General features: G+C 43.0%; 1 protein-coding gene across 1 annotated transcript; it reads left to right on the forward strand.

The window, feature by feature from the left end:
• The first annotated feature begins 1,928 nt into the window (after window positions 1–1,928).
• Window positions 1,929–14,564, forward strand: LOC128735699 (uncharacterized). The gene is made up of 8 exons (XM_053830183.1): window positions 1,929–2,038; window positions 2,099–2,214; window positions 2,271–3,321; window positions 7,655–12,085; window positions 12,225–12,687; window positions 12,736–13,621; window positions 13,691–14,182; window positions 14,260–14,564. Exons 1-8 carry the CDS (start codon window positions 2,012–2,014, stop codon window positions 14,510–14,512), a joined length of 7,719 nt encoding a protein of 2,572 aa, XP_053686158.1. The 5' UTR covers window positions 1,929–2,011; the 3' UTR covers window positions 14,513–14,564.
• The last annotated feature ends 6,511 nt before the right edge of the window (window positions 14,565–21,075 follow it).

The raw sequence follows: 21,075 nt of genomic DNA on the forward strand, positions 1-21,075 counted from the left end.
CACACACGCGCAAGACGCGCACCCTCTGAACTTGTTGTTTTGATTTGACGAAAACAAACGTTTTGAAAACATCTCAAACATGCGCGAATTCTAAAGGTTCGGTTTGTATAATACGAAATTGGCTCGGCAGTTTAGGCTAAAATGGTCTATTTTGAGTGCTGGAGAGAGATAAGTTGCATATGAACTATATTGCCAAAGCTCCTGAGCAAGAGGAAACGCATTAAGATTTTTTTGCTTTTTTTTAATTTACCGGTCCACTTTAACGTCAATTGTGTGTGACGCTTGATTGGTTTTTAATGTGAACGCATTCATACCACCGGGGTACAGATTAAAAATGTTCAGATTAAAGAAGGTCATACCAACGGGGGTACACGGTATATTACATATTCGAAATACTGGTAACTCTAACGTCAGTTACCGTAGTAACGGTTGTTGCGTTGCTCGACTTTGTTTATGTTATTATTTGTTGAACTCGGCTAAAGATTGTTAAAAGAAGCCAGATAGCGTTTCAATTATTTTTTATTCTGATAACGTGAACGTGATAATTCCGCATTGCATCGTACCATTCTTTTGTTAACACCGTCTAACATCCCCGAAGCAGCACTTGCAGTAGCTTTCTCTGAGCACCTTCCAGAAAACTTTCCGTATTGCTGCGTCGATGTCCGGTGCTGCAGCCTTTGGATTTATTCATTGATATCTCGGAGCTGGCAATCGCTTTTTTCATGGCATTTTGTCAGTCTGCGCAGTGTACAGCAATGACTCCTGACGCAAAATTCGTAACCGCAATCACCCTCGGCGTGGGCGAACGGATCTGGAATTTACCATTTATCGCTGTTTTTTCGGTCTAAGAACCAGCATTAAATTCGACTCATTGGCGAGAATCATGTGCAAGCAATTTCGCTTCCTCCATCTACTAGCTTCATTTTCCGAAAATGCAGATAACTGTTTATTCATAAAAACAGTTTGTCGAAAAGGTTAAAAAGGAATCATTTAATCGTTCAGTAATCAACAATGTGATAAATGTTGTATACTTTTATTTTAGGTTTGATAGTTTGAGTAAGCAATATGTTAGTTACTGTAGCAACTGTTGGATGCTTTATAGAAAATGTGACGAATGCTTTGATCAGCAATGCCTTTCTGTGATGTGAGCGCCACATAACGGGAGCGTTACCACATACTATCAAAATGGCGGCTGATCTTTACACACCCTGGGAGATCAAGATGAATGTCTGTTCTCTGTGATAGTTTGACGCCATTTTACTTTTCGACACTTTGTTTATGCAGCGCCTCCAAGCGGGCGATTGCTTGTCAAAAAGGCCTATTGGAAAAGTACCTGCAACATGATTTATTTAATCACCACAGAACTGAAGTGAAAGTTAAAATCAAAACATGTACTTGCTATGTTTCTATAAATACTACTTAGCAAACTTAGTGGTAAAGCTATTATATCAGTCATATACCAGGTAATTGACAAAAAGTGTGTAAAAGGTTTTTTTTGTAATCTACGAGTAATCCTTCAATAGAGCACCCCTCGAGTAATAAGTATATGTACTTCTGGGCTGATTGTGTTTATATGTGGCACATAATAATCATATACGGATTTTCATATGGAAATTTTCCATTAGTTATGTGCGGATTATTTTGAGTGCTGAATATTTTTCTGGTACAGTGTAAGCTTTATCAGAAACTGATTTTGCTTATGAACTTCTGGCAGCACTGCTTGAAAGTTGACATCAGCTTTTCTCGGTTGAATTCGTTTTACCAGGTGCTAATTATCTTGAAATACTGTGTGCAAAGCGGTCCAAAATTTAAAGGAACGAACCGGTTTAGCCATCGCAAACAAGAAAGCTATCAAATAAGAAAGCGAGTTGTAAAGATTGTTTCGTTTGCGAAAATCGTTTGTTTTAATTGTGAAGTCGTTTATTTTTTAGATATAAATGTTAATTTGCGAAATACGCAGCAGTTAAAGATTCGAATTCGTGCACAAACGCACTGATAGTGTTAGCCCAAAATGAGTTCCAGAGGAAAAAGATCTTCGGTAAGACCGTTACAGTGAAGTGCAAACGGCTATAACAACAAACATTGGCTTGTTTTGCAGATACTGAAAAAACGCCCATCGGTTGGCTTTGGTAGCACGGAGTCTAGCCCATCGGAAACAACTGGAATGCAAAAGTCCACCAAACGTATAGGATTTAAACCGAAAAAATCAGTGAAGTTAGTATAATATTATAGTTTTTATTTTCTGTGTTTAATGGGAAGCTTGGTTTTAGAGAATTTTTTGCTACCGATGAAACGGCTACCGTTTGGTGCAATTCGTACGAGCTATCAGCGGATGGCACTCCAACTCATCTAACTATAAATGAAACCACACAAAAAGACGACACAAAAGTGGAAAACTCTCAGATGGCTGTCTTCGATTGTAGCCACAACAAGGAGAATGTTGTCGAAAGGCGTACTATTAGTCCGAATAACAGCAGTATTTGGAATCTTTCACTTTCGGGATGCGAGGAAGAAAGACGTCGAATGAAATCTGACACCACGGTGAACTCTTCGATGCTTAATGCAACGGAAAAACTCTTCCTAGAGCCAACGCTACCACATGCGAGACCAGTATTGCGACCAAAGCAAAGAGACACCATTATGGATTCTATTGCTATGGATGTGAGCCCGGTTAAATGCAATGGAAGAACGGGGTCGCCACGGAAGACAATTTACTTCCATCCGAAGCAGAATATGTTTGTGGCAATAGACGATGTTATTCCCGTCGAAAATTACAATCATACGTCGGTACCGAAAGATGCAGACGTCAAATTCTTTGGTCCTACAAAGAATCTTACTGCTAGCGAATCGAAACCCAACGATTCTCGATCTAGTAGAATTCTTTTTCAAACCTCGAACACTTCTAATCCTTGGCGCAACAAGTCGATTCAAACAGAACCTAGACCCTCACTAGCTGCGGCCGATAAGCAATCAGTCGCGATTAATGCAGATCTATCGGCCGGTTGGAGTTCGCACGTAGCGGGTTCAGGTGAATCGAGGACACCTCGGAACACCTTTGGCAATAGTCAGTTCGAAATATCGGAAGCGTGGAATTCTCATCCTGCTGCTGCGTTAAAATTGAAGCTACTGCAGCAGCAGTCCGGTTCCAGTCAGCACGGGTGTCTGTTTTCTGACGAAGGCGGAGGAAACGGCAACTTGGACGACATGGATTCTACCATCGCAATCAGCCGAACGGTGGCGGAGATGTTGGGTCCGGGATCGACGCCTGCTTCGCTAGAGAGTACCCGTTGCGGCCAATCGCAGCCCATGCATGTAGAAAATGTAAGTAAAATATGTTTTTGCAACAGGAAACAGGAACAGGTGTTATTTAATTTTTCATACACTCATCTGTCCATAATTCAAATTATTTTTTAAAAATAACAGTGCTAGACAAATGACGAGACACGACAAACTTTGATTTTTTCTCATTGTTCGGTCTGTTTTTTGAACAAAACGAAACCGTTGCAGCTTTGTACATTAGCAGATCACAGCTTAGGTTATATTTGTAAATTAGTTAAGAGCTTAGACTAAGCTTGTTCATTTCAAATGTGGACTTACAATTTTAGTTTTGCTCCTACCTCTTGCAGATAGAATCCTCTTAATAAGCTAATTGTTAAACTTTTATACTGTTCTGTGTTATTTCGTCGCTAGTGTTAATTGTTAATTAGTCTGGTGCTTTTAATTAGTTCTAGTAGTAAATATTGCTACAACTAAGCACAATTTAACTTTTTCTTTTTTGCTCACTTTTTACCGTTTTTAATTACAAAATGTCGTTCATCTTTGACTGTTATTCTGATTCGTGTTTTTCAGCCCAGACTACGAAAAGTCTTGCACCACTGGCATGTCTTTTAAACCTTCTGTAACATAGTACTAATCTTGGGAATATAAAACCGCTGCCGAAGCTCATTTTTGACCTTCTCTCTGTGCCCATGCCCATGTTCGAATCGTACATGAAAATGTTGCACTATCATCTTCGTCACGAGGTGCTGCCTCGGCAGGATCACCGGAAAGCGCAAATCTAACGGAAAGAACTCTGCCTTCTCTGTATGCCCCTCAATCCATTTCGTCGAAATGGTGTCAACTTGTACCTTGTACAGTAGACTTGACTTCTCCAGCACTATCCACACGCTGGTGGGTTGGTCCCTATTCATAATCAGGGTTTTAAATTTGTCTCTAAATATCTCAGTCTGAACGACACGCAACAGATGTCATTCTGCCTGTTGGAACTCCTCCTGCTCAACGGCTAGCGCATTACCGACCACCTAATTGGCTTCAACAGCTTTACCTGATTCTCCATTGCCTTCAATGTTTCCACTGGAGCACCTCATCTACGGCAGTTCGACATGAAAGAACACAAGCCACCGCTGCACGCCCATCAGACTCATTGTCCTCCAATACTACATTATGGAACTTGAACTGTGCAGGAAACTCTTCTTTCGCGTTGACCGGCTACGGTCACTTCGCCCCATTCTCATACAAGAATTACACTCGCCCTCATTCAACTCATACCGAATTATTTAATTATATCGAACGAGTTGTTCTGCCCATTTGATTTTCCTGGCGGAATGGAGAACGTTCAACAGTTAAGTTCGACAAACTGATCAGTCGGAATACAGAAAAAGGCTGACTATCTGCGAACAGGTCCAGGGATATATTTGCTTCCTCTTGTCTTCCTCTTCAGCCTCTGCTGCATGTTACGGCTGTGCATCATTGTCAGTCGGGCGGGCGGAACTAGGCTTCCATTCGATACTTTCGCATTCAATGCTCTTCGACTGTCAGGGAGACGATGTTGTAAATGCTGGATCGGCTATATCTGGCGGATACAAAGTTCCTCACCATGTCCAACTTATGTGCTCTGGGGTGGAGCTGGCAGTATGAATAAAGTATCGAGCGAAGTTGCTTGACAGTTTTCGTCAAGGCTGCTGCAAAGCACCTGATAATGCTGTCATTTTCAAATTTGTTTCTCTGCTTGGGTCCCATTCAGGCGTTCGTTGAAGTGCTGCTTCCATCTTTCGATCACCTCAGTATCGTCCTTTAAGACAGTGCCATTTATTGTGCTGGGACAGTTCGGCTGAAGGCAGAAAGTCTTTGCGGAAAGTTTCCGGTAGAATTTATGCGTTTTCTGAGAACGTCGCTACTGCTCCGACTCCCGATACTCCTGCTCTTCCAGGCAGAGGTGGGCACCGCTAACCGAAATTTTAGCTTCGTTAACAGTTAATCCGCTAATTCAAAACGTTAGCTTCGATAACCGCTAACCGCTAAAGTAACCAACAATTTAGCGGAAGCTAACGCTAGCCGCTAACCGCTAACCGCTAACTTGGTTAGTAGCGCAAATTTGGTAATACATACATACTTTGAAAAGCGCCAATTTTGGCAAAAAAGAAAATCTTCGTTGCAAAGGTCTAAAATAAAGTATATATCTGGAAAAAACATGAAATAATTCCATGAAAAAAATAACAGGCGTTCATAAAAAAAATATTTTGAAGAACATTTTCACATTGAAAATTGGAGAAATGGAAAATATTTCCAAGAGACAAGTTATAGTTATTTCGATTTTTCTTTGCAGCTTTCTATCATTGTGGAAAATTTTGTAAAAGATTTTTCCAAATAATTGGATTGTCAATGATAAAATTTGTCAATGAGTCAATGGCCACATTTGTCAATGAATGACACTAGTACAAGAACAAGAAACAAGAAACAACATTTTGGAAATTTTCCATAAGATAGAGTTTTTCAAAGTTTGCTTTGGAGTTCCGCTACCATAGAAAATTTTGTGAAAAACTGTTTTTCAGATAATAATTTTGCTGGATTACTGAGACATCAAGAATAACATTTTCATACTTTTTCAATTGTGCTTGGTTCAAGATTTATGAATTTGTGAAATAAGTGATGCAAGTGAAGTTAACAAATCGATAAATTTCTCTTGATGTTTTCTGGGAATATGGGTGATCTCAAATTTTTAAATATTGATTTGTTTCATAAGTCCATTAACTGTGCCCGCGTACAAAACTTTACGAAGTTTTAACATTCGACCCAAATCTGTGCGATAATATTGATAGATAATAGCTCAATAGAAGAATTAATAGAAAATTTTTATATTCCTCAACAATTTTCCTCCTGCTAAAAAAAAGTTAGCGGTTTATTTAGCGGTACATAAATTTAGCAAACAAAAACACTAACGGTTTTGAAAATTAGCGAAACCGCTAACTGCTAACCAAAATGTTAGCTGAGTTAATAAGCTGGAAATGTGCCCACCGGTTATACCGGTTGTCTCGCTGATTTTTTTCACGTCCCCGATGATGTTATCTGTTACGCGGTCGATAGCTGATTTAGTGGTGTTCCAACAGCTCTCAAGAGGGACCGTCCAGTCCCTTCTCTTCCGGCAGCGAAGCTTCGAGTGAATGCTCGCAATTTTCGGCGATGGCAGGCTACTTCAGCTGCACCAGATTTAACTGAGGCTATGTGTGGTACCGAATGTTCATAACGCACAGTTTTGGGTACATCCTAACCATCACTAGTTTGAGTGGTGTGAGTTAAGTGCTTCGATAATATCTGATAGCAATGATTTCTAAGATCAAAAAGTGGTCGATTTGTGTTTCTGTCTGATTTTGCAACCAGGCAATGATTTTGCGGTAAGGCAATATTCTTGGAGGCAGCAAAGTCGGTAGTTATTGGCCCATTTCGTACAATCACCGGCAGGTATTCCTCTTCCTTGACGGCTTGAGCGATGAAATCTACGATGACGATCTGAATAAAATGTGTTGAGCGGTGGTCGTATTCATGTTTTTCATTGTCTTGCTCAAACTTTCCTTGTTAGAACTTAATTCTCTTACGGCCCTTAATTCTCTACCCGCACCATTAGATTGGCCACCACCCAATCATTAACATAACTGAATGTATTGCACCATTGAATTCTTCCAGTACATCTGCAGCGCTACGCTGTCGACCTTGTGACTCTTTACTACGGCGAAGAGCATTTGAGTGCTCTCTTGGAAGCTGCGAGATCGGCATAGTTTCATGCTCCGAGTTTCCAATCCATAATCTATTTTCGTTGCTTTGATTTATTCTGATTCTAATTTAGGTACTTGTTCTTCATTCATTTCGTATTATTTTTTGTGGTGGCGCCACCAAACCGCACCGATCTTACTGACTTTAGCTGTATCACGCAGTCGAGATTCGAATGTACGACGACTGACTTGTTAGACCAGCATCGTATCTCAAAGCTAATTGGGCTTACTTCCAACCAAACCCCTGCCTCGCACTACGTCCCTAATACAAAGATCAGATGCCCTTTTGAGTCGCTCCTAACATGGCAAACATTATGCTCGCAAACTCCAAAGCATCTTCCCTTTCCTGTCAGGATACGACCAAATTTCCGTTAGAAGTTGGTAACTTGATGATCAAATTTGGATCTTCCCTTGGTTTCTCGAATCTCAGCTGGTAATGCGTGGAAAAATAGTAGTTGCTGGATAAGAGGCCGAAAGGTACAAAAGGCACCGATGGTACGCATTCCCCAGTCCTTTATTAATCGGCCCTTTGTCTATTTTCATAATTTAATTTGAGCTCCGAGAATATTATTACGTCCAACAATAATTTTGTTTTATTTTGTTTGCAGAATATTCAGCAGGAAGCAATGGAAACGTCGCTTATCGCTGAACAGGATCATAAATATCATACCGCGAAAAATGCTACCGCAACAATAGGAGACATTCTTGCAGAAGAATCCATAACTGACGTACAACTCCCTTCGAATGCTCTTAGCCGGTCGCGACCATCAATAAATCCTTCAGTTATCATTATGGACGAGAGCACCTTTCCGTCTCAGGAAGTGGTTGTATCCGTATCGGGCCATGGGCGTGCGCCAAAGACGCAAAGGTTAAAACAAGTCCAGCCAAGTTCATGTGTGAATCAAACCCGAGCTGAAAGTAGTGCGACGTTTTTGCAAGTTCCATCGCCATTAAGAACTCCACCTTCGGAGAGTAATAGACGAACGATTGCTGCTGAAGAGACGATAGCAGTGGACGATCAGCTACCAAAGAGCGTAGCAACAGTTTCCTCGACTCCTGCACTGCGGCAGACAACCTATGATCCATACGAGATGGAAGAAACATATGTGAATAAACCATTAGCTCCGATGCAGGAGGTGCATTTGGACATGTCGGAACTGATATTTGCACGAAACAGTGTCGGACTAGATCTGGTAGCAAAAGAGGTTCCGAAAATAGAAATGGATCGACCTAAAATTCATCGAATTCCTCCTAGAGCATTAAACCATGTTTTCGGCAGTAAAAATGAAAACGTAGACAAGAAACCAATCCAAATATACGTTGATTCGCCTGATAAAACGGAGACACAATTGAAAAAAGACGTTGCTCCAAAAACAACGATTTATCATTCGATAGATCTCACGGAAGACGATAGTCCACCGAAGCCAGTTGAGGGTAACCAAAAAATCGCTCATCAAGGCATTGCGATCGACCTCGCCTGTGCTGACGAAAATATTGCACAATCGGCTGCAGCGCGCGGAACCGATTATTGCCAGTATGATATATCTATGGGGAGCCCGGCAGGCACGAATCCTAAAATGGGAAGAGGTACTAGTGCAGCGGTTGATACTCATAGCGATAGCATGGAATTAAAAATGTTGTCGTCTACCCAAAATATTCGCCCATCTATTTTGTTCGATGAACAAATAGAGCCGTGTCCAATGGAACCCCGTACTGGATCGTTAGAAGATCTTGGGCAGTTCCAAATTAGTAGGTCAGTTATTGGCGAGGAAAATTTGAAAAAAGACGTTGATTATACATCAGAGCAACAGTTTGAAAACAAAGTGGTTTCAAAAACGAAGATTTATCATTCAATAGATCTTACGGAGGACGATGACCGATCGATCCAAATCGAAGGGGAAAGTCGAAAACAGCACTCTCGAGAAACAGTTTATTTTCAAGACAATGCAATTGATCTTACTTGTAAGGATGGAAAAATTTCACGATCCTCTCCAGGACGGAGAACCGATTATCTGCCGGTTGATATTTCTATGGTTAGTCCCGCGTGCACGAACGCCAAAATAAACAGAGGTACTATTTTGACGGCAGACGCCATGGAACTGGAAACGATGCCAACCAGAAAAGTGCAGCGTCCCACTATTCTGTACGACGAACCTTTGGAGCTGAGTGCAGTCGAATTTGGTACTGGATCGTTAGACGCCTTTAGGAAAGCACAATTTCGGAAGACAATTGTTGATCCCGAAGCTATGGAATTTTCTCAGATTCTACCTTCTGTCTTCGAAAATTCGATTCCACCAAATCACGACAGGAAAACAATGTTGGAGGCTGTAGATATGAATCAATCTCCGCTAGTTCAGAGTAGGTCGGATGAAGCAGTTGCACGATCAAAGCGGTTAACGGTGATGGTTCCGCAGGATATGGATGTAAGCAATGCTCCTAATTCGACGGTAATATTGGATCCTGCGAAGAACATGCATCAACGACACACCATTTATCTTGACAGCGATATGGAGCAAAGTCCAAAAGTATCAATCTCTCAGAAGTCTCAAGAAAAGCAGCGAAAAACGATCTTGAAACGCGAAAGTATGGATCAAACGTTTTCTTGCATCGAGAACTTTATTGCTCCAGAGTCTTTCAAACGTTGTTCACAGCGAGCTACAACTTACGATGTCGAAGACGTAGATGAAACTAGATGCACGCTTCTTCCGCCAGTGAATCCTCCAAACAAAAACGAACAACATACCCGTCAGACAACATTTGCGGCCGAAGATATGGACGAGACGGCGTGTGAACCAGTTCGACAAGGTTTGCAGCAGAATGTTCGTCAAAATTCGCGAATTACAACGTTCGAGTCACATGATATGGATCAATCCCACCGTGCTGTTCCTAACAAGAGTGATTCACTTTATATAAATAATGCTAAGGGCATCGATTCCATTCGACCAAGTATAGATCATTCGGTGCATGTGGAATATCCGGTCGGAGAAGAAAGTGTAAAATTTGTTGATGCAAAGTATATACCAGTTTCACCTGCTGCCGAGCCGTTGTCCATCTTAGATAATAAACAATTTAAAGTGGATCAAGCAAACCCAACACTGCAACACCCGGATAAAACTTTAGAAGAAACAGTACAACCTTTCACTCGGCAAACCTGCTATATAGTACAAAATATGGATCAGACGCATATACCAATCCGACAGACGGAAAATACTAATACTACCGGAAAACAGTTGCGGCAAACTTTATTCGATCCCATTGACATGGAAGCTACGATTGCTTCGCCCGATCAACGGCTTGAGTTATCGATTCGTTTATCCGAAAAGAAACTTCGGAATGTGCAGAGCACAACCGCAAATAAACTTTCACATTCACGTCAGACAACCTTTGCTGTCGAAGATATGGACCAGACGGCGCCGTGTGAACCTGCTCGACAAAGTTTACAACCAAATATTCGTACAAATTCGCGAATTACAAATTTCGAATCACCTGACATGGATCAATCACGCCAAGCTGATATAAAACAATCCACTTTGTCGAACAACTGCAAATCACCAACAGAAAAACTGTTGGAACCGCCCTCGCCACGGTGTGTTGTAAATAATGCTGTGGACGTTGATTCCACTCGAGCAAGTACAATTCATTTACTGCATGCGGAACACCCAATCGGAGAAGAAAGTGCAAAATTCGTAGACAGCAAGTACTCACCAGCTTCTCGAAAAACCCTCTGTAACACAGCGTGTCAAACGAGTTTCAATGCAGTTAGTTTTGAAAAATCAACCGCAAGCAAAACAGTTGACGCAGCCGAAGAACTAGAAAATGGGGTTTCAAACTTGCATTTGAAGGCTGCAGATAGTCCCAACAACAACCGTAAAACTATCTATATTGGGGATGATATTGACGAAACATGTGTCGGGTTCTGTGGTAACTCATCATCGAACAAAGTACGCCAAACCATTTTCCCACGGGATGACATGGAGGAGACAACAGTTAACGTTCAGCAGTATTGCTTGCCAGCTGTGGAAAATCGTAAAACTCTGCTGGTTGAGGATGACATGAACCACACATTGCCGAGGCAACGTTTGGTCAGCATTAGCGATGAAATGCAGCCGTTGGGTATTACCTGCAACTCATTAGGAATGTATTCAACGCGTAAAACTCTCCACAGTGAAGGTAACGTGGTTGGATCAGTTGCATCGCCATCTGCACCGGAAGAAAGCAACACTGTAGTGGACTGTAATAAAGGCCAACGGAAGACAGTAAACATGGAATTGGAGAGTGAGTATCAAACAACCCCTATGTTAGAACAAGCCACTACGAGCAAACCAAAGCGACAAACCACCGTCGAACCTCGGGATATGGATAGCTCCATGGTACTTCACCCGGCGGAAGTATCTGTTATAAAGTCCCCTAAATTCCTGAAACCTGCGGTGCAATCTCGGAAAATAATTGATATCACTGATGACGCAGATGGTGTGGAATCTGATTCCGCTATAGACGTTGCTACGCCATCGGAAAATGGGCGAATCGATGGAAAGACTGACGTTTCGTTTACAATTCCGCATATGCCTAACGATTATGTGTTGCGAAGTACAGCCCTTATGCCACCGGGCGGAGTGTACAGCCATGTAGTAAAGCCCGTGGCAAACATGCTGCAGCCAGATGACAGCAATGCAACCATCACAGACGTTCTGATAACTGTAAAGGGAATTTCCGTGCCATCTGTTGCGATACATGAGTTAAGTGAGCTCGCAGAACTTGATACTGTGTCTGTCAAGGCGTCAAGACCTGATACTACTAGTTTTGCTATACCACCGGAAACGATGGCAAGCCTAGAGTTGAAAGAGCTGAATGAGCCATCGTTTTCCCAACCAACGGCACAGGCCGTATCGGTCATACAAGAAACACCGAAGAAAGCGGGACTAATGCCGGTACGACGCAGCAGGGGGACAATTTTCGACCGGGTATCGATGGAGCTGGACGAATCCGGAGTGAGGCCTATAAAGTGTGAACATCTAGATGTGCTACCGGAAAATAAAGAGGTAAGTTACGTGCTTGTTATTTGCTTTATATTGTAATTCATGTTTTGGTATTCTCTTTTTGAATACTCCATGTTAAGAACAAAAATCAGCAGTTCAATTTTATTTTACTAATGTGTCATAACACTACTCTATCTTCTAGAATGAACCGGTCTGTGAAATGGAAATGACGACAAGAAATGTCCCCGAACATGTTGCTCAACAGATTAAAAATGAACATGATTCTAGCGAAGAAGAGTTTTACGATGCCGAAGCAAACCAGGAAGAACCAGTTTTGGAAGCTAAAGAGGAAATTGTACATGTGTCATGCGAAGCCAAAACACGCAATGGTGTAACTCGCGGATGCCTGAAAACGGTCGAAGTTCAAGATAAAGCTGATCAAACGGCGAATGTGTCGCTACCAAACCAGACAGAATACAAAACGCTTAACTTCATTGATGTAGACGCACTCGAGCAGACTACTAATGCAGCCCAAAAACGGCATCTGTCCAGAATATCAAAATCCGTCCTGCTAGAACTACAACCGGATCCGCTGAATGTGTCTATTTCTGATGATTATCCTGTGAAAAAACGAAAAACCTTTACTCAAACGCATGCAAACGCTGGTACCGATGTTGCCGATGTTGAAGCTAAACAATCTCCCGATGTCGAAGCTACAGAACCGATCTGTGAACCGCGAAAGTCAACTAAACGTGTTACCTTCCACGAATCTGTCGCTCCGCAACCGGAAGAAAATATTCGGTTATCGACGGAACCAGCAGAAGATACCATTCCGGAAATAGAAACAATTACCATCAAGAAAGAACATGGTACAATTTTGAAGAACCGCGATCACAGTGTCGGGCAGAGTAGACTGGGTTACTCACTGCTTACAGATCCATCGGTATTCATCATTGAAGAGAGCGATATGTTGGCAAATGAGTCCAACCTTTCGCTAGTAGATTCGCCAAACGTACAAAACGCTAGTTCAAGATACAGTACGTTAAAAGCTGATGACACGTTTTACAATGAAGTCGCTCATCTTACCGTGAATGTTGATCAGGAGGAAAGCGTGGATTGTATAACTATAAGTGATGATTCGGTTACTGAACCCGTGCAACCCTCGACGACCATTGTAGCAGAGCAATTTCCAACGAAATTATTAGATATCTCTAAACCAGCCATGAAACCGCGATCTTCCATGGAGCTTAACTCCACTGTTGCTAGCGAAGTTATGCACGAACTTCGACAGCAGGCACTTAAGGTGAAAAAAACATGCTGTGGCTCTCGTGGCAAATGTAGGTGTCGCAACAGGAGAACAGTGGCGGCAGTAAAAAGAGATAATACTGCCGAAGTACGAGACAGTTGGAAGCACAACTTCGATCAGATACTGGAATCGGTGACCGAATGGAGTCCGCCTTACGACATGCCGCTGGACGACCGGCTGCGGGAAATTTTAAATCGTCCTACACCAACGTTCGCGCTGCCATATTTGGAGCAACAATCTGCCCATCTTAGAACTACTCAATCCGTTTGGGGTCCAGATGAAAATAACAAGAGGTGAGTGTTAAATTTAATCTCATATTTTGTAACGGTAAATAATTTTTGCTTTGATTTTATTTTTAACAGACTTTTGCCGCTGCAGGATGCCTCACGCAAGGTATTCAATCGCTGTCATCTGCCAAAAACACCCGGCGTGATGGTGCTGTTAGCTAACAAGTTAAAATCGGAGCGTTATCGGTGGTTTTTGGATGCTACCAACGAATGTCGGACGTACCTCATGCTGCGCCATACGGTTCTGCGGACAGCGCAATTCAAGGTTTCATTCCAGAAACCACTGCCCTGCTCTAGTAGTGCCGATGACGTTCGAATTATAGGGATCGAATGTACACGACGCCCGGAACGATTAGTTCCATCTCCTAGACTGTTGGTGGCGCATAACGAATTTATGGCGATAGTACAGAAAATAAACTTGACACAGCTGGCTTCACACTGCCCGTCATTATCCAATTTGATAAATCTAGTGGATCAGTTGAATACCCTTGTTGAGCAGGCCTTGAAGCGGGTTGATCAGCTGTACCGAATTGTTCGAAACAATGGAGCTATTCTAGAAATCTACGGGTAAATTGTCATTTTATAACAATTTTTTTGTTATACTTGCTTTGCCGAAAAACTAATTGCACTGATATTTTTTGCAGAGAGTCTTCTCAATTGCGAATCTTCTCGGTATATGAGTACTTGCGGGATGGAGAGATGCACTGGAACAGAGTGTCTATACAATTTGAAATCATAGATCAAATAGACCGCAGCTGTGTATCGTTCCATAAGAGTTCGCACAACGAGGGCGCCCTTTTTCCAACGGAACAACAGTGTGGTCGGGCAGGTGCTCGAGGTTTACTATTTTTAGAGTGTTTACTGTGGAATATCGGAAAACCGACTATCGATTCGTAAGAAGATGTTCTATTAGGCAAACTTCGCTATTGTAAATTGTAGTGTGTAGTAATGGTGTAATTGTAAGTTTAAATATTCGGGCTCTTAGCATCGTGCTTAGACTCTATTTTAAATAGAAATTCTTCTTTAATCTGGTTTTACAATTATGGAACTGATTTTTCTTTACTTTCTTGTGAAGGATGACAAATGACAGAATTACGTTCAAGTCATTAATAGAATAAATGAAAAAATCCGAAAAACTTGCCCGGTTTCAAATTTCTTTGTTTCAGTTGATAATGTCGACTTTGCTGGCGATAATTCAGCAATATAACCTGTGCCCTTTTTCCATGTCATCTTGGCAGCACTGCACTTTTTATTTTGTTCGATCTCCGCATAGTTTTATTTACCATGGAATATACATATCTATATATACACTCAAGTAGCTTTTTACGTGAAGGATACGTCCCGCGTAAATCAAAACCGCGTAAATTCCGAAATTCGCGTAAAAAACCGCGTAAATTCCGAAAATTGCGTAAAAAACCGCGTAAATTCCGAAATTCGCATAAAAACGCGTAAATTTCGAAAGTCGCGTAAAAACCAAACCGCGTAAAAAGCGACTTCAGTGTATTCAACTCGGTCCATGGTTGCCTTGCAGTTTGCATAGGATCAGCAAGTCGGCTTCTGTCGTGAACCGAAGCGACTGGCTTGCGTTCGTCCGCCCGTGCTCTTACTGCTGCTAACCAGTAAGCGGAAGGGTCCGCGCCGCTGGTGGGTATCAGCCACCTTTTACTGCGGCGCTTCCGAACTTCAGCTGCTGCTTGCTGCTTCTCCAAAAGTCGTCACAAGAATGAGGATTCATATGGATGACGTCCGTTTATATAGCATCGCTCGGCAGCTGACGCGCCGTTGCCATATTGGACTATAATACGTTGCATTGACAGTGTTGTCAGAGCAGACTGAAGTGAATCGCTTTATTATTATTTTTTGTTCATGATGTTTATTCATCGTTAATTATTATTATTCTTATCTCCCACAGCTTCTAGTTGGTATAGACTCCTCTTGCTTTCTGCGCACACATTCGCCTCGTTACTGTCGACGCTTGTTTGAATTTCATTTTCACTGAACTTGTTGTCCGACATCCTTAAGACGTGCCCAGCATGCAGCAGCCGGTCGATTCTCGTGGTATCCGGTGTTCTCCTAGTAGCGGATGCATTTCATAATTTGTTAACCTTCTTCCTGTTCCGTAATCAATTTTCATTCCAAACCTTCCGTTCAAAGTTACGAAGGACACGCCGGTACTCTGTGTGTATAAATCATGTCACGTAGTCGTAAAGGATTATTGGTCTTATGAGTGTTTTGTAGATAGTCTACTCGACTTACTTACTTACTTAATTGGCCTAACGTCTTATGACAAGGCCTGCGCAGTATAATTTCTCCATCTGTTTCGGTCCATGGCAACTGATCTCCAGTTCCGCGGGCACCCAGTGCTCGCCAGATCTCGCTCCACCTGGTCTTGCCACCTCGCTCGCTGTGCCCCTCTTCGTCTTGTTCCTACCGGATTTGATGCGAAAACCATTTTTGCAGGATAGTTGTCCGGCATTCTAGCAACATGTCCTGCCCAACGTATCCGTCCAGCTTTAACCACTTTCTGAATACTTGGTTCGCCGTAGAGACGCGCGAGCTCGTGGTTCATTCTTCGCCTCCATACACCGTTCTCTTGCACTCCGCCAAAGATGGTTCTTAGCACCCGCCGTTCGAAAACTCCGAGTGCTCGTAGGTCCTCTTCTAGCAATGTCCACGTTTCGTGCCCGTAGAGGACAACCGGTCTAATTAGCGTTTTGTACAGTGTGCACTTTGTACGGGGGCTCAGATTGTTCGTGTTTGTGGAGTCCGTAGTAGGCCCGACTTCCGCTGATAATACGTCTTTTAATCTCACGGCTGGTATTGTTGTCCTCTGTTGCCAGCGAGCCAAGGTATACGAACTCGTCGACTACCTCGAACTCATCCCCGTCGATTACCACGGTGCTGCCCAAGCGAGCCCTGTCGCGCTCGGTCCCGCCCGCCAGCATATACTTCGTTTTAGACGTATTTATCTGCAATCCAATCTTCTCTGCTTCGCGTTTCAGTCTGGTGTACTGATCTTCCACCGCCTCAAATGTTCTGCCGACAGCATCCACGTCGTCAGCAAAGCAGATAAATTGACTGGATTTATTGAAAATCGTGCCCCGCATTTCGATCGCCGCTCGCCTTATAACACCTTCAAGCGCAATGTTGAATAGCAGGCAGGAAAGACCATCTCCTTGTCGAAGTCCCCTGCGAGATTCGAATGGGTCCGACAATCCACCCGAGATTCTCACACAGCACTGGATCCCATCCATCGTAGCCATGATAAGTCTAGTAAGCTTACCCGGAAAGCCGTTTTCGTCCAAAATTTTCCATAGCTCTTGTCGGTTTACGCTATCATATGCGGCTTTGAAATCGATGAACAGGTGGTGCGTGGGGACTCGGAATTCGCGGCACTTCTGGAGGATCTGCCGCAGGGTGAAGATTTGGTCTGTTGTAGACCGACCCTCCATGAAGCCGGCCTGGTAACTTCCCACAAATCTATTGGCTATTGGCGATAGTCGATGAAAGAGGACTTGGGACAGCACTTTGTAGGCGGCATTCAGGATAGTGATGGCTCGGTAGTTCTCACAATCCAGCTTATCACCTTTCTTGTAGATAGGGCAGATAACCCCGTCTTTCCACTCCTCCGGTAGTCGTTCCGTATCCCAAATCTTGACAATCAATTGATGCAGACAGCCGGCCAACTTGTCCGGGCCCATTTTAATAAGTTCCGCTCCAATGCCATCCTTTCCCGCTGCTTTGTTGTTCTTCAGCCGCTGAATGGCTTCTTTAACTTCCCTTATCGATGGGGGTGGCACATCTTCGTCGCTTGCTGCACCAATGTGGTCACTTCCTTCGCTATCATGGTCTTCCGCCTGCACGCCATTCAGGTGTTCATCGTAGTGCTGCTTCCACCTTTCGATCACCGCACGGTCATCAGTCAAGATACCTCCATCTTTATCTCTGCACATTTCGGCCCGCGGCACGAAGCCTTTGCGAGATCCGTTGAGTTTCTGATAGAACTTCCGTGTGTCGTGAAAGCGGTACAACTGGTCGAGTTCTTCGCACTCCTTCTCCTCTTGGTGGCGCTTCTTTTCCTTGAAGAGTCGGGTTTGCTGCCTCCGCTTCTGTTTGTATTGCTCCACATTCTGACGGGTGGCTCTACGCAGCATTTGTACCCGCGCTGCGTTCTTCTCATCCAATATCTGCTGGCATTCCTCGTCAAACCATTCGTTACGTCGATTCGGTGCCACACTGCCTAGGACGTTCTCCGCTACGCTGTTAATGGCTGTTTTCACGGCATTCCAACAGTCTTCAAGAGGGGCTTCATCCAGCTCTCCCTCTTCCGGCAGCGCGGTTTCGAGAGATAACGCGTAGTTTTCGGCGACCTCTGGTTGCTTCAGTCGCGCTAGATTATACCGTGGCGGGCGGCGGTATCGTATGTTGTTCACAACAGATAGTTTTTGACGTATCCTTACCATCACTAAGTAGTGATCCGAATCAATGTTAGCGCCCGGATAGGTTCTGACGTCGATAATGTCTGAAAAGTGCCGACCATCTATCAGAACGTGGTCGATTTGTGATTCTGTCTGGTTGGGTGATCTCCAGGTGTACCGATGGTAGAGGTTATGCTGGAAGAACGTACTACGTATGGCCATGTTCTTGGAGGCGGCGAAGTCGACAAGTCTTAGGCCGTTTTCGTTCGTTTGCGGGTGAGCGCTGAACCGTCCAATCACCGGTTTGAATTCCTCCTCCTGACCAACCTGAGCATTATAGTCCCCGATGATAATTTTGACATCATGTCTTGGGCAGCGGTCGTATTCACGCTCCAACTGCGCGTAGAATTCGTCTTTGTCATCATCGGTACTTCCGAGGTGAGGGCTGTGCACGTTAATTATGCTTATATTGAAGAATCGGCCCTTGATTCTTAATCTGCACATTCGGGGGTTGATCGGCCACCACCCGATCACCCGCTTCTGCATCTCGCCCATCACTATAAAAGCTGTGCCCAGCTCGTGTGTATTGCCGCAGCTCTGGTAGATGGTATGACCATCTCTATACGTACGTACCATCGTTCCTTTCCAGCACACCTCCTGCAGCGCTACGATGTCGAACTTGCGGCTCTTCACTTCTTTAGAAAGCACGTGGGTACTTCCGAGGAAATTTAGAGACCGACAGTTCCATGTTCCTAATTTCCAATCGTTAGTCCGTTTTCGTCGCCTGGGTCTTTGTCGATTGTTCCGATTAGAGTTATTATTATTACTTACGGAGTCCATTGCTTTGGTTTTTTTAGTGGTTCAGGCTTGCAAAGCCCGCAACCAACCCCACAGTATCACCGGAGGGCCAACGTAGCTCGAAGGAGCCCTCCCCCCTGTCAGCATACGACCTTGGTTTCCACCGGGGTTGGTTACCCGATCTCCACCCGAGGTTGCTCGTATCCCGGCTGGTACCACGAGGAGGTAGGGGTAGGAGTTGCTAGGTAAGAGGCTGTGAACCACTGTGGGGTCTATTTTATGCCCAGTGCACAAGGCACCGATGGTACGCATTACCTAGCCATTTACTAGCCATAGTCTACTCGACAAGAGTTTTTTTCCGGAGTCCGAAATAAATACATTTTCCTGTTTCAATGCGTTTTTGAATTTGTCAGCCTACGTCATTGTCGATGGTACAGCAGGCGCTCAACAGCGTGTCTGTATGGTAAAACAATTTGTTGTTCTTTTTGTGGATTCAAAACATTCATGACTCTGATAAACGCTTCGCCCCAATTTTGACAAATACTCACTGGTGGCAACACTCTAGCCGTGCTTTACTGCCATATTTTAATCACAGCCCGATCGTTTATTTTTCAGTCGTCCGCTGTCCTCAAATTCTTCAAGATCGTAGATCGGTCGTCGTCTGGGCGTGCTCCTAGATCTAAAGCCGTCGTTGAAGTGCTGCCTTTCTGTCACCTGCACCTCAGCTTCATTGGTGAGAAAAATACCCTAGAAATTTCGATACATCTCGGCTTTTGGTACATTGCACGGGCCATGGAGCGTCTCGTGAAACGTGCGTCGTACAGTTTTTTTATGCTCTTCAACAATAAGCTTTGTTATTTCTAAAAATAGCCAGTTTCTGTAAAAAGATAGTAGAATCAAAAATAAGAACAACCAAGGGTGCAGCAAGCAAAACGGTTAGACCAGGTGGAGCCAGATCTGGCAGAAGGTGTTCAAAGAATTGGAGACCGGTATCCCGCAACGTGGTAAATGAGAAACTTTGTAATCGGGCGTTGCTCTAGGACGGCAAGCCAACTGAGTAAGTTAGTAAGGAAATGAAATGGTAAAACGGAACAGAAAAAGAAGACAATTAAAACAGAAAAAACGGACCAAAGAAAAAGGAAAAATTGGAGAGAGAAAAGCGTTAAACAGGATTATTTCTGGATAAAGGAAACCCGGAAAGAAAAACAAATAATGGGAGCCAAAAACAGAGAAAAAACGTGACAGAAAGTAGAAACAGTAGACCATCTGAAAGCGGAAAAATGGAACAGACGAAGACAAAAAACGAGAAAGGTTAAACAAAAGACGAAAACTGAAAACGAAAAGAGGAAAGAAGCAAGTGAAAAGATAGAAAACGGGCGATTTACAAAGAAATGTTTTCACCCATTTTCACCCAAAAGAAAAAAACAGGAATTGAAATTAAGAAAAAATGGGACAGGAAACCAACCTGGAAATTAAATATAAAAGAAAACTTGTCCAATTCAATTCTACTATGTATATTTTATTCTTGACAGATACGTATTTCGCCTACGACTTGCAGGCTTCCTCAGTCTCTGTGTTCGAAAACAGACACTGAGGAAGCCTGCAAGTCGTAGGCGAAATACGTATCTGTCAAGAATAAAATATACGTAGTAGAATTAAATTGGATAAGTTTTCTTTTTATTTAATTTCCAGGTTTCGTATTCTAAGACGCTCCAAAAACTTCGGTCAGAAACCAAGAAAAAGGGAACGATGAAATGAAGAACACGGGACAGAAAAAAGGAAAATGAAAGAAAAAGTGGAAATACGGAAGGAATTAAAAAAAAAGTCTAAGGGAGTGAGATGAATTATGTCAATCCTAATTTCAAGTAAAATTTCGTGTCCATGTCCAAGTTCAAGTCTAATTGATAGTTCAGCGTTAAGTACAATTTCAAGTCCATTCGCTTGTCCGATTTTAAGACTCTGATTTCAAGTTCAACTTCTAGTAAAATTTAAATTCCAATTTCAAGACTAATTTCAAATGTAATTCCAAGTCCAATTTAAATTCATTTTACGTCCAATTTCAATTTCAATATTAAGTTTGCTTTCGAGCATAATTTAAAATCCCATTTCACGTCTAATGTCAACTTTGATTTCAAATTCAATTAATCAAAAATCTTCAAATACTCTTTTGACCCTTCTTTATCGACAAACTTCGCAGCCGGCTGTAAGAGTACAGGACAATTATGTGGCTAGTGCAACGAACTC

The sequence above is a fragment of the Sabethes cyaneus genome, chromosome 2 (assembly GCF_943734655.1).
Source record: "Sabethes cyaneus chromosome 2, idSabCyanKW18_F2, whole genome shotgun sequence".
NCBI lineage: Eukaryota > Metazoa > Arthropoda > Insecta > Diptera > Culicidae > Sabethes > Sabethes cyaneus.